The following is a 12,616-nucleotide window of genomic DNA, read 5'->3' on the forward strand; positions in this document are numbered from 1 at the left end:
AAGGAGGGGATCAATCGAAAGAAATTGTAATCATGCTATTGAATTCAAGTAGTACCGCCTAGCTTGAGATAGAGGTCCTCAAATCGCCACAAGTCATCACCTGGCTTGACTGGCTCGATCACAAAAGGAGATGATCCATCTGGCTTCTCTGTGCCCACCTGAACGGCTTCACCCGTGTTGAGCACTTTTGCCAGGTCAAGCATCATTGTACTGAGAGGAGACTGCGCAACATGAATAATGACACCGCGTCCAAATTGCACATCAGTCGTTTGAATATCCATGGGCGCGTCCCTTTTCTCCGGCGGTGCAATTTTGTTTGCAAATGCCTGACCAAAAAGGGCTTCTTGTTCTTGATGTCGTTCTTCATCGGATTTCCATCCGCCTCGTGCAACAGTCTCGTCAAAGGTTTCGGTGGTTGTTGAAGGAGCTTCTTGAGCAAACGATCCATAACTGCCACCAGGAATACGATCATTGCGTAATCGAGTAACCACACTCCAGATCCGCTGATCTCGAGGTAATGCACCATGTTTGATGAGATTGGCGTGAACAAACAGCGCTTGACCGTCCATGTCATATTGCAGCATGGTGTGTCCGGCAGCATGCAAACCTCGCACTCGTGATTCAATCAGGAAGGCTTCTCTAACATCTTCAGGAATTGGTTTGCCATTCTCATCTTTCTCATCGGGCAAGGCTGTCTTTGCGAGCGGCTGCGATTGAACCTGCTGTCCAGCAATACTCAAGAGTCGTCGAGGACCCTTGAATGGTGAGCCTAGAATCACAGCTGAGATGCGGAATGAGTCGCGATCTCCACCAAAATGGCTGTACCATAGTTTCTGGTCTTCAGATTGAGTGGTTGCGAACCACGTTGCGAGCTGCAGTGTAGCACGATGCATATGCTTGTCAATCACAATTTGACCCGACTCGCCTTCGTGCTCCGGTCTGCATGGTTGCCCAATGATGCGCCATATTGGATTTCGAGGCTGCGACTTTGTGAAATCTGGCCAGAGTAAGAGCCCACTGTCTCGGAAGATGGCTGAGTCGAAGAGGTAGCTTGGATCGCGCAAAGTGAAGGAATCTGAATCTAGCCAAAGGACGTGTTCAAAGGATGATTGTAGAATGGCAAGCGGCTTGATGCGAAAGTCTTTCCAGCCGTCAGCCTTTTCAAGACCACCAGAGGCAACTTGGAGCCGAACGTTCAACTGCGTCAATTCCGCGATCACTTCTGCCGGTAGTGCATCGGCCTCCCAAGCCCAGGAAAACACTTCAACGGGCAAAGTGCAGCCATGCTCCCGTAGCAGCTTGACATTCAGCAGCACACGTCGCAAGGCATTGCCATCGCCTGCGGAAAACACGATGCCACGTCCAAGCAATTTATCTTTGCGCTCTGATTCAGTCAGGCGCAATTCAATAAGTGCTTGTGGCATCTTGTCAGACTGGATGCCAATTTCTCGCAATCCCATGATCAGTTTATGCCGGAAAGTAGCAATGTCCTTGTCTGAAAGAGCTGACCATTGCTTGTAATTACCCTTGAGATTTGCGCGATCGTAGTTGTAGCCTTGTAACGGGCATGTCTCCTTGTTGAGCTGTAGCGACTTTTCAAAGCTCAGTATTGGTGCCTTTTCCAGGCGATCCGCTGCGTCGAGTGCCACGCGAAGCTCTTGATAGACTGTGTCTTGAGCACCCTCCTCTTTTTGTGGATGTAGCACTGCTGTAACACCACCAGAGATCTTCTTCTCAATTGTCTCTTCGGCAGTCAAGCCCGCTTTCAAGACTTTTGGATCATCTGATGGCACCGCAACATGTTTGATGTCGACTTTCTCGATGCCAATTGTTTCTCTATGCGGATAGACGTATGGCTCTGGCTGTCCATTGTCTGATACACCAAAGAGAGATGAGGCTAAGCTTGGTAGAGAACCCGAGGCGATCCTTTGAGCGTGTAAATAGAGGAGCGTTAAGCAACCAACAATGCCGAGTGCACTGACTAGACGGATAATCAAGCGCATTATAGACGACCTCTAGCATGCATGTCCAAGAAGATGCTTGAAGCAGCAAGAAAAGAGCACAAACTCTGATGCAAAAGCAGTGTAGAACAGAAGTAAGAGGTCAAATAGTGAAGGCTCGCGGCGAGCAGCTCAGTTTTATGACTCTGTCGTCAATTGCTCCGGGATCCGAGGTTCAGGCTTTCCAGCGTCCCTGCAGCAAGAAGGCAATTCCATGACGGAAACGCCCATTTGCCTTCCCAGGAAACTAAACGCGCTGTCAATTTAACGCACTCGATGTGGTCAAAGTCCAACCAAACGGTCCGTACGGCGTACACTCAATGCTGCAGGTTGCCTGCTACACCAAAAGCTATGCGTATCCAACACTAAAACCACTACGTTCGCCGAAGCCTAATCTAAAGAAGTAAAGGAAAAAACAGAGAAAATTCGACATGCTCGCAAATCAAAGTAAAAACGAATAGAGCATATGGAGCATACGCTTCAATCAAGCATCCAAGTCGAGGTTGATGAGTTGGGCTGACCGACCAGCTTGTACACCTGGACCCGTTCGAACGGCACTACTGACTCGTGCACTAGGGACAGAACCATGTGATGTATGCGATCGATAGCTATCCACGCGATCACCCACAGTGGGTCGTTGTAAGAGCATAGCCAAGTCGGCCGTGGTGGACATTTGGTCTGTTGCACGACTGCTTGCGTCTGTCTCACGACTCGTACTGCTGCCTGTCCCTTGCTGTCGTGCATGTTGAGTATTGAGTAGTCGTGCTTGCATTTGCTCGTTGGAGGGCGAGATCATTTCAAAGGAGTCTGGAGAAGCCACAGAGTCAAAGGCAGCATAATTGCTCGTATCAATCTTGATACTCGGTCGCGTTCCAGTCAGACCATGAGGGCTAGAATCGTACTCCTCCTCATCTTGCTCCTGGATATCATATGTTGGCGATGCAGGTCCCACACGACTCGTTTCAGTGCTTGTCAAGTGGACAGGCTGTCCTGTACTTGTCAGACTACTCGACCGTCGCTGCAACGCTGACCCAGAAGTACCTATCGCACCACTACCTGTCGTCATGGCGGGTGAACTGCGCACCACCACAAACTTCCCCTTCTCAGGATTCCGTCGTGTTCGTCGCCATGGTGTCCAATTAAAGCGTCTGAAATGAACACCCGCCGGGTCTGCTGGTCCTGTCCCCAATTTCTTGGAAGGTCCAAGTAATTCGCCTGAATTTTGTGGGTGATAGATATCTGCTTCTCGAACGGCATAATCAACACCGCGTCGTTCTGCATCTTCTGTGGGGGCAAGTGTGAGCTCATAGGAATCCAACTTGTCTGCAGCATCGGCAATATGTGTAGTTGAGCTGGTCGGACGAGAGTGTAGGTGTGGCCGTGAGGGAGAGAGCAAGAAACTCTCAGACGGCATGACACGTACGTAACTTGAGCTGCGCACGTCACCGGACAGCGGTGGATCGAGGGGACTCGCGCGACTCGTGATGGACTCACCGTTCATACTTAGAACATCTGTCGGTGTACTTGCACGATGCTGTGTCGTACCCACGATTGACTCTGCACGCGTACCATGCCTTGGTCTCCTGAAAAAGGGAGAATCTTCCTTTGCTTCAAGCAAGTTTGCAAAAGACTGTTGTTGCGACATGCTGTGATCTTTGCTCGCACCATTGCCCAAGATGACTGAAGCGAATTGTTTTGGACGTCTGCGAGAGCGCAATTGTCGAGCACCGAAGATGACCTTGGCACCTTCATCTTGCGGTACAATCACCAACAATCGAATAGCCAACTCAAGCAGCGTCAGAAGGCAATTGCCCAATACGAGAAAGATCATGACGATGGCATGAAAGATGAGCACGATGTAACCAATCCACTCGCGCTGGCCAGGCTCGATATTCAGACTTGGAATAAAGGGAACCATGAGGAAGAGAATGACGATGCGGAAACTGCTCATGATGAGCTGGACGATGGTCGTATTTGTAGTGGCCGGCCAAGGTCGTTTCCAAAAGATGACTGCAACATTCAATGCCTCAATAGCGATGAGTAGGACGATCTGAGCCGTGCCATAGTTGATGAGTAAGCCCACAACCATACCTCTAGCAATCAAAAGAATCATATTCGGAATCCAGACAAGGATGGCGCTCTCGCTGTATGTGTTGTAGAGCGGTCCCCAGAGATTCAGAAGCGAAATGTCTTCAAACAAGTCTTGCTGCGGTTGATGTCTTGGCAGCATAATGAGCAGGCCAACCGGGAACAAGACCACAAAGATCATCAGGACGAGTGCAGCACTTGCGACTAGACCTGCATTACTCTGTTGGGCAGTGACAAGCTGGTAGCAGGTAAAGAGACTGAGTGGGAGTAGCAGCCAATAGTATATCCGAAGCAAACAACCTCCAAGGAACGGAAGATTCTTCATGGTCAAGTCCGTTGACGACGGCGTCAATAGCCACCAGAGTCCCACGAGTATACCCACGAGTGCAGCAACGCATGCTTCAATGATGAGAAACCAAATCATGAACGACCGCCAGGCATCTTGTCGAGCGGCACCGACGTGGTTGATGAAGGAGGCGATGTCACTGTTACGCTGTGGGAAAAAATTGAGTGCTTTGGTAATGGGACTTGACTCAAACAACAGCAGTGACCATGCAAAGCGAGAGGTGGCGAGCTGAAAAAAGCCAGGATAGCTCAGCCGAAGCATGGATGTATACGCTGCGAATTGGATATACGCCAAGCAATCCGAGAATCCAGGTGTCGCCATCCGCAAGGCATTGGTATCCATGCCAAAATTTGAGAAGGAGCGGTAAGGGTCAAGTGTACCGGACCAGGGGTTGAGCACAGCCACAAGGACAACCTTAATACCAACGAGTATCAAGATGGCAAGCGGTACGTAGGTGAGGATGGCGTCCAGATCATCTGGGAAGGGAGGCGTCACAGTGACCTGCAGACAACCGGCTTCGTAGTTGGTTGAGGCTGGATCATTAATGCGAATGGTGTTGGTGATGCTGGAAAAGGTATACCCGAAATCAAGCGGCGTCTCAAACTCTAGATGCGCAAGGCCCGGTCCAACGGGGCAAGTCTTGACGCGAGCGCCAGCATAGATGGCAGCATCGTTATAGGAGATATTGCACAGCCGCTCTTCAACACGACGTTGAGTGTAGCCGGACACTTCAATTGTATTTGTCAATGCACTGGCAAGCGTGTTCTCTTCGTTTGTATCAGCAATAGATCCAGTAACGTTGCCGTAGATGGAGAAGCGCAGCCGTTGCGAGGTTGTATTGAGGTCGGCCACGACGCGCAACGGCGTAAAGAGCGGTGTGGATGCATTTCTGGATCGCGGATTGAGGCAATTGGTAAAGGTGAGGTTGAGATTACTCTGCGCTGCGGTTGCGCATATGAGCAAGAGCCAGAGAAGGCCTGCGAAGGGCACAAGGGAGGAGCGATGCTGGCCTGTCATCTCATGCTTGGCTGCTTGCTGCGCATGGACTGCAATGAGGGAGGTGTGCGGGCGAATGGTTGAGGAAGCCTCGAATGGATGCCTCTGCCTGCTCTGTCTCCTGATGTGCCTTTCCCCTGCTGCGCTGCACAGTCTGTACCTTGCCTACCGTGTCTGCCACTCCCTCTCTCTGGTTGTCGTCGTTCTTTGGCTCAGAAATCAAATTTGGAAATTTCACCAGGAGACCAACTTCCATAAGCCAGAGACAGCAAGGGTCTGTAGCTAGCCAGAGACATGCTCAGGACGTGTCTTGCCGCTGCCATCAGGGCACCGACCAAGGCATCCCAGGGGCTATTGCTCAGCAGCCGGCGATATGCCTCAGAGAAGCCAACATCAGACAACACCTCTCCCGACGATGCACAAGATCCACTTAAATCAGCACAGCAGCCACCACCGTTGCCTGCAGGGGGTGCGCCGCCTGTTGGTGATGCAAAGCCGCCATCGCTCGAAGGAAATCCAGACTTGCTTGCCATGTTGCAAGATGCAGGAGAAGCGCCTGCTCGGCCGACAAAGGCGACAGGTGGCGGATACAAATCCACAGCCGACCGAAAGCGAGAACGCATGGCGAATGTGTTTCTAGGCATTTTCTTGCTTGGTGCATTGGGTGGTGCTGCGTATCTCGCTTCAGAGTCGGCAGACTCAGAGATCAAGGGATACACGCCGGGTGCCATCTATGAGCGCCTCAAGGAACGCTTTACAGGACAAGTGAAGCACTACACAGAGCCAGCATTTGCTAAACTCCTGCCTGATCCACTCCCCGAGCCTTACCAAAGACGCTATACGCTTGTACTGGATTTGGATGATTTGCTCATCCACAGTGATTGGTCGCGTGAGTATGGCTGGCGGACAGCGAAACGGCCCGGCCTCGACTACTTCCTCTCCTACCTCTCACAGTACTACGAGATTGTCGTCTTTACCAATCAATATGCAGGGACTGCGTTGCCTATTGTACAAAAGCTTGACCCTTACCGCTCGAGTCTGTCGGCGACCTTGTTTCGCGAATCTGCACGGTATGAAGATGGCAAATTCATCAAGGATCTGAGCTACATGAATAGAGCACTCGAACGTGTCATTCTCATGGACACAAACAAAGATGCTGCTTCTGCTCAGCCAGAGAATGCCATCATTCTCGAACCATGGAAGGGAGATGTCGGGCCTAGCTCCAATGCAAAGGAACTTCTCAGTCACTTGCCGTTCCTGGAGTATCTTGCAGCAGTCGAGGTGGACGACGTTCGACAAGCACTCAGATCCTACCAGGGTAAGCACATCCCTACAGAGTATATGGAGCGTGAGAATGCCCTACGGCAGCAAATCGCAGAGTCTCGCAAGACGAGTCGGTCAACTGGGTTCTTTGGTGGTAAACCAAAAGCAGGCAAAGAAGCACCCGTGGAGATTTTCATGGATCAACAACGTAAACGTGCACAAGCAGCACATAAGGAGTATATGCAGTACTTGAAGGATAATGGTGCAAAGATGCTGGCGGAGGAAAAGGCAAAAGAGGCAGAGATGATGGCAGGCATGAAGACGAGTATTGTTGGCTGGCTCGGGTCTTCTGGACAACCGCCTACTAGTCAGCCTGAGCAGCCTGCAGCGAGGCAGAATTAAGACTTGCTGCATCTTGACACATATCTCCTCTCTCTCATACTCTCATATAGTGACCCCTGCATCTGTGTTGGAACTCGGCCTTGATCCAAGTTCTTGACTGTGCTTCTGGCCGTGGCAGTCTTCTCAATTTTGAAAGTGTCGACATCATTCGGACCCACAGACAACGCGACCCTTATTCTGCACATCCTATCTTAGCGCCTCGGGTCATCAGCCATTCTTCTCACTCGACGCAGCATCGTCTCTGCACGGTCACTCCCTCATTTCCACCGGGTCCCTGACTGTCCCTCTCTACCTCCCTCGCGCAACATGTCAGACTCATCGAAAGCAAACAAAGACGCGCTGGATGAACCATCGCAAAAGCCCATCAACGGCTCAGGTGGTGGTATCATGACGATGGAAGTCTATCCTTCCGGTACTACGCCCTTCTCTGGACGTCCAGGTGAAAGTGGGAATCCTATGCCTGTACAAACGATCGACACGCCTTATGGCCAATTCTCGCAAGTAACGATGAAATTCCCAGGATTAGGTAGGGAGATGGAGCAGCAGAATCAGTCAAGTAGTGGCACGTCCACAATTCAAGGAGGCGTGACTCTGAAACGGAACGAATTGCCACCAGAGATGGCGCATTTGGGTAACAGCTTCCAGTCCTTCACAATGAGCTTCCCGCAAATTGAGGAACATGTTCCTGTATCGCACAAAGCATCTGATGTAGACTCTCCAGCTGCACAAGAGCCGGCTGCTACTATAGCGAAAGCCAAACCTCCACGCGCCAGAGGGAAGAAGACTAAAGTGATCGAAAGAGAGGAAGACGAAGGCCTTGTTCCTCCAGAGCCGCCCGTCCTCTTAGAAGCCTCAAACAAGATGCTGCTGGAGGTTTTGCCATCTGTCCTTGAGAGATTGGGCTCAAGCTTCGATGACATTGGTAGATACGAGAAAAGGGCCATCACCTTTATGCGAAGCATGACCTTGCTTTTCAGATTCAAGCAGGCGTTTGTGCACAGTGACATTGACAAACAACTTGCAAGGCTAAGGAAGGAAGAGGAAGACTATGTCAAGACCTTTGGTGGCCGTCTTCAACTCCTTGAGATGGCTGTGCAGTGCGGTTATCTATCCCGAACGCATACCAAGCGTGGTGACGAAGTTTACGTTGGCACAAAACGAGGTGTTTACTTGATTGAGCCGCGTCAAAGGCGTGAACCGTTAGATTGTGGTCCATCCGGTCTACTCGAGTCGCAGATTCGTCAAAACTTTGAAGCGCTGCGTCCTACAGCCGAGTCAGATAGAGATCGTGAGGAAATCGTCCTTGACTTACAGCGATTCCTCAACCGACACTTCCGAGCTGCAGGTCTTCAAGTCGAGCTTTTTGGCTCTTCAGGCAATCTATTGTACACACCCAGGAGCGACCTCGATCTGTGCTGCTTCTACACAAAGCTTCCACCACCCACCTACGTCTCTGTTCGACAATTCGCCAATAGTTTCAGGAGAACGGGTTGGGCCAAGATGGTTGAGTGCATTGACCACGCAAAAGTACCTGTTGTCAAGTTTGTGCACCCCCCAACAAACCTACATGTGGACGTTTCTATTGAGAACGCAATTGCTATTGAGAACACGATTCTCATTCGCAAATACGCCGAACTTGATATACGATTCCAAGCGTTAGCATTTGCCCTCAAGACTTGGTGCAAGCGGCGATGCATCAGTAATCCAAGTGAAGGCACATTATCGAGCTATTCCTGGACACTCATGCTCATCCACTTCTTGCAGCATACTTCACCACCGGTTCTGCCCAATTTGCAGGCAACTGACGATCCAACTACACAGCTGAGCGAGTATATACATTCGCACATGGGCAAGAAGGTTATTTGTGCCTACGATGCAGATCCAATCTTTAGATCCCAAAACACAGAGAGTGTTGGTAAGCTACTGCTTGGTTTCTTTCATTACTATGCGCATCTTTTCAACTTTAAGCAACAAGTCATCACCATCAGTCATCCGCTGAGGCAGAGACCCCTGTCGAAAGCAACAAAGGCCAAACAACCAGAGTGTGGTGCACCGGCAGATTGGCTCAACAAGCGCATCTGTATCGAAGATCCCTTCATCAGAACACGCAATACAGGCGTCGGATGTGCTCCATTACTGGCAGACTGGACAGAAGCTGAACTTTTGAGAGCATTCCAGATCTTGGACGAAGGTGGCAGTTTTGCTGATATTGTCGAGTTTTGCCTACCGTAAGGGAGCCTTCACAATCTAGATTTTCTTTATGTATCATGATGACCTTATGAAGCACCTTTTTCAGTCAGTCTTTGTGCTAGCCGGCTCTGAAACGATGTCATCGTCAAGAGACTGGCATGGAGTCCTTTTATGTCATCGAAAGTGACATACGCACCCTGCGAACCGAGCTTGGCTTGCATCAGTTGATGTACCTGGGCTGGCAATCCTTTAGGGGCTCCAAGGATCTCATCATCGCCCGCTGCAATGATGTGTACGCTTATGAGATTGACTCGCTTCAGCTGGTCTAATGTAAGACCCTCCAAAGCCCGGGCCATGTCCAATTTGGTCTTCAGAAAGGGTCCGAGGTATCTATAAGGAAGCCATCTCTGCGGATACAGTTCATGCAAGACGCTCCTGGTATTGACGAAGGGCGTCTCGAGCACCAGCCGTATATGCACGCGAATATGAGCCCCTGCAACATCACGTTCAAAGATGTCGAGTGCTTTCTGAAGTGAAAGGACAGTGAAGCCAGCACCAATTGAATGTCCCCAAATGATAATCTCGACTTCGTCTAGAAGATCAAATTTGCTGGACTGGAAGATCTCCCAAGAGAGATGGTGCAACATGGCTTCCACGTCTCGTAGGATCCCTCTCTCACTCGGACGGCCACGCGAGAGCCAATAGCCTCGGTAGCTGAGAGCTTGTAGCTTGTAAGTTCTGTCGTGGTCTAAAGAACTCAGGAGATCTAGAGTCTTTCCGAGATATGGTAGCCTGGCTGGAATACTTGATGCATTGCCTTGAAGATACAAGATGGTCGTATACTTCCGTCGCAAAGCTACCTTCGTGTGCGAATGCTTAGTGCATTCAAGATATTTGAGCCGTGTGCCATCTGTACTGTTTAGACTCGCGACGTTCCAAGGGCCTGCAGCGGAAAAGAGTGCATCATGCATTGTATCATAGCGAGCGATATAAGGCATATAGATAATCTTATTCTGAAATACCACAAGCATGAGGCACTTCCATGCCCAGAGAGCTAGAGCGAGGCCAGCAAAGATTGCAGGCACTTGTATCAATTGCGACAGCTGTCGACGCTGCTGCTGCCGGATGTCCAGCAGTAAGCGAAGCCGTAGAGCCAAGTTGGCAGTTTGTCTACATTGTAAAGAGCGTCTCAGCATTTATGCACTGTCGACATGGCAATTGTGAGATGGAGCATCTGCATGTCAACGTCAGTCAAGCCTGTTCGTCAAGTGTTTAGGTGGCTACGACCAGATGGGAAAGCGAAAGCACATCAACCCGTGCATATTGCTAGTCTATCTCATTCATGCGCTTTCTATAGCCTGCAGTAATTCAATGACAGGGTCCATTGACGAATCTCCAAGAACGAGAATATCAAAGACCTGCTCAAACTCTCGTCTTCTTGCCTCGTCGCCAAAGTTGAAAAAGCCAATCTTGAGAACAACATCGTGCTGGGCACCTGCAGCCATTTGCGCATCCCCTGGTGAGTCACCTAGCAAGATGACTTGACGACGCTCGTGAATTTGTTGTGAGAGCGTTGAGTGAGATTGCACAACACGCTCGCCCTTGTTGAGTGAATGCACCAACGGTTCCTGAAATCCAATGAGCAGTGCGTCTAGGTCGACACATGTTGGATTGCTGCTTCCATGCTCATCACTGAATCGCATCTTGTTGGATACAATGGCTTGTTTTGGTCTGCTTAGGTCATTGACTCGCAAAAGGGCTTCGATGACATCGCCAATACCTGCGCTGAAGATAAGCAATGGGACTCGCCGTGCATCTAACAAATCGATCAGCTGCTTGACGCCTGCTCTGAACTGCATATTGGCATCCCTTGCTTGCCGCTCAATAGATCTGCGTGTAAAGCCTTCTGCAATCATCGCTTCGTGTGCTTTTGTCCACCACTCAATCATGAGTTTGGTCTTCTCTTCGTGACCTATGCTCGTCGAAATTTCATAGGAATAGTAGTGATGATAGAGTTGACGCGTATGTATAGCGAACTCCTTATTGACATGTTCACCACGTTCAAGAACGCCATGACTGCTGATGTTGCGCTCAAGCGCATTCTCCATGACGGGCTCAGCATCCGCATCATGAAAATCACGTCTTGCCGGAACCCAGTGCTTCGTCAGAGTCATATCGAAATCAGCGACGACATGAAGTGAAGCTAGACTATTCTGCGGCCCGTCTAAGAGTATGCGAAGCTTGTTTGCAGCTGAGGGCAAGATGGCGACTTGCGCATTCTGTTCGAGCTTATTGATCAATTGATCTAATCTCGATGTATTGAGTAAAGTCCCGTGGGATGCAGCTTGCACGGAGACTTCCTCAGCTTGTTTCATGGCAGCAGGGCAGCAGATTGCTCAGTAGATGTGTTGTGTTTGTACGGCGTAGATGACGCGTGCACATGCAGCAACCCTCCAGGCCGCCACCTGAAGCTAAACACGCCAACCACATTTCATAAAGTAGAGGTAGATGCTACGTGTATGTCATGCTTTGCTATATAGAGCCCAAAATCAGCTAAACCTACCTAGCGCGTCCTGATCACGCCAGCGTCCACCAGCTTCTGAATCTTGGCGCCGATTGCCGCATTTTTACGCATGTGCTCATTCAGCGAGGCAGGGTTGCTTTGTGCTTGCTGCAAGATGCTCTGCATGACTGGATCCTGCAATATTGCCATAATCTCTGGGTCGTTTGCAATGCGTGCTTGCGATTGCTCTTCAGTTTCCTTGCTGCGTTCGTCATAGAGCGCTTGCTGGACTTTGTACGTCAAATCTCGAATCTCTGTGGTGTGCTTCTTCTCAGTGTCCTTAGCCGTAGCCTCTTCCAATGAAGCGGAAGCACGCGAGTACTCTCGCATGGCCAAGAAAGCGGTCGCTTTGCGGATGTATGCCTTGACGAAAGTAGGATCCAGCTTGAGGGCTGCGTCGGCATCTTTGACAGCCTCCGGCATACTCATCAACTTGATGTACGCAGCAGCACGGTTCGCATAACCGCGAGGATCTGCTGGAGCTCGCTTGATCATCTCAGTGTAGTGCTTCACGGCAACTGGGAATTCAGCATTCTTGAACGCCGCGTTACCAGCAACACGCTCTTCCTCTGCCTTTTCTGGCGATTCGTAATCCTTTTTCGTCTTCTCCTCGTAAGCTGCCTCGGCAGTCTTGAGCTTCTTCAGCGTTTCTGGCGTCCGGTGTTCAGTGAGAGAGCGCTGATACTTGTCAATGGCCTTTTGCAAGTCGCCCATCTTCTCATATGCTGAGCCCATGCGTGCGAAGGCCTTTGCAATAAGCTTGAAATC

At 50.3% G+C, this 12,616-nt stretch overlaps 6 protein-coding genes across 6 annotated transcripts; 2 read left to right on the forward strand and 4 right to left on the reverse strand.

The window, feature by feature from the left end:
- Window positions 1-44: 44 nt before the first annotated feature.
- BCR37DRAFT_404899 (mannosyltransferase putative-domain-containing protein) lies at window positions 45-2,253 on the reverse strand (the record flags this gene model as incomplete). The annotated part of the gene is made up of 1 exon (XM_040872068.1): window positions 45-2,253. Exon 1 carries the CDS (start codon window positions 2,001-2,003, stop codon window positions 45-47), a length of 1,959 nt encoding a protein of 652 aa, XP_040724324.1. The 5' UTR covers window positions 2,004-2,253.
- Window positions 2,004-5,654, reverse strand: BCR37DRAFT_68807 (uncharacterized protein). Its single transcript, XM_040872440.1, has one exon. It carries the CDS (start codon window positions 5,449-5,451, stop codon window positions 2,485-2,487), a length of 2,967 nt encoding a protein of 988 aa, XP_040724325.1. The 5' UTR covers window positions 5,452-5,654; the 3' UTR covers window positions 2,004-2,484.
- An 18-nt stretch (window positions 5,655-5,672) lies between these two features.
- BCR37DRAFT_381108 (HAD-like domain-containing protein) lies at window positions 5,673-7,172 on the forward strand. Its single transcript, XM_040869616.1, has one exon. It carries the CDS (start codon window positions 5,725-5,727, stop codon window positions 7,093-7,095), a length of 1,371 nt encoding a protein of 456 aa, XP_040724326.1. The 5' UTR covers window positions 5,673-5,724; the 3' UTR covers window positions 7,096-7,172.
- Window positions 7,173-7,401: 229 nt separating this feature from the next.
- BCR37DRAFT_388157 (uncharacterized protein) lies at window positions 7,402-9,327 on the forward strand (the record flags this gene model as incomplete). The annotated part of the gene is made up of 1 exon (XM_040870598.1): window positions 7,402-9,327. The coding sequence occupies one exon, from the start codon at window positions 7,402-7,404 to the stop codon at window positions 9,325-9,327; it is 1,926 nt and encodes a 641-aa protein (XP_040724327.1).
- Window positions 9,328-9,371: 44 nt separating this feature from the next.
- On the reverse strand, window positions 9,372-9,932 carry BCR37DRAFT_393799 (uncharacterized protein; the record flags this gene model as incomplete). Its single annotated transcript, XM_040871359.1, has 1 exon — window positions 9,372-9,932. The coding sequence occupies one exon, from the start codon at window positions 9,930-9,932 to the stop codon at window positions 9,372-9,374; it is 561 nt and encodes a 186-aa protein (XP_040724328.1).
- Window positions 9,933-10,625: 693 nt separating this feature from the next.
- Window positions 10,626-11,660, reverse strand: BCR37DRAFT_349105 (pyrimidine 5'-nucleotidase-domain-containing protein; the record flags this gene model as incomplete). Its single annotated transcript, XM_040867899.1, has 2 exons — window positions 10,626-11,387; window positions 11,439-11,660. 2 exons carry the CDS (start codon window positions 11,658-11,660, stop codon window positions 10,626-10,628), a joined length of 984 nt encoding a protein of 327 aa, XP_040724329.1.
- Window positions 11,661-12,616: the final 956 nt, after the last annotated feature.

This window comes from Protomyces lactucae-debilis (assembly GCF_002105105.1).
Source record: "Protomyces lactucae-debilis strain 12-1054 chromosome Unknown BCR37scaffold_13, whole genome shotgun sequence".
NCBI classification, from domain to species: domain Eukaryota; kingdom Fungi; phylum Ascomycota; class Taphrinomycetes; order Taphrinales; family Protomycetaceae; genus Protomyces; species Protomyces lactucae-debilis.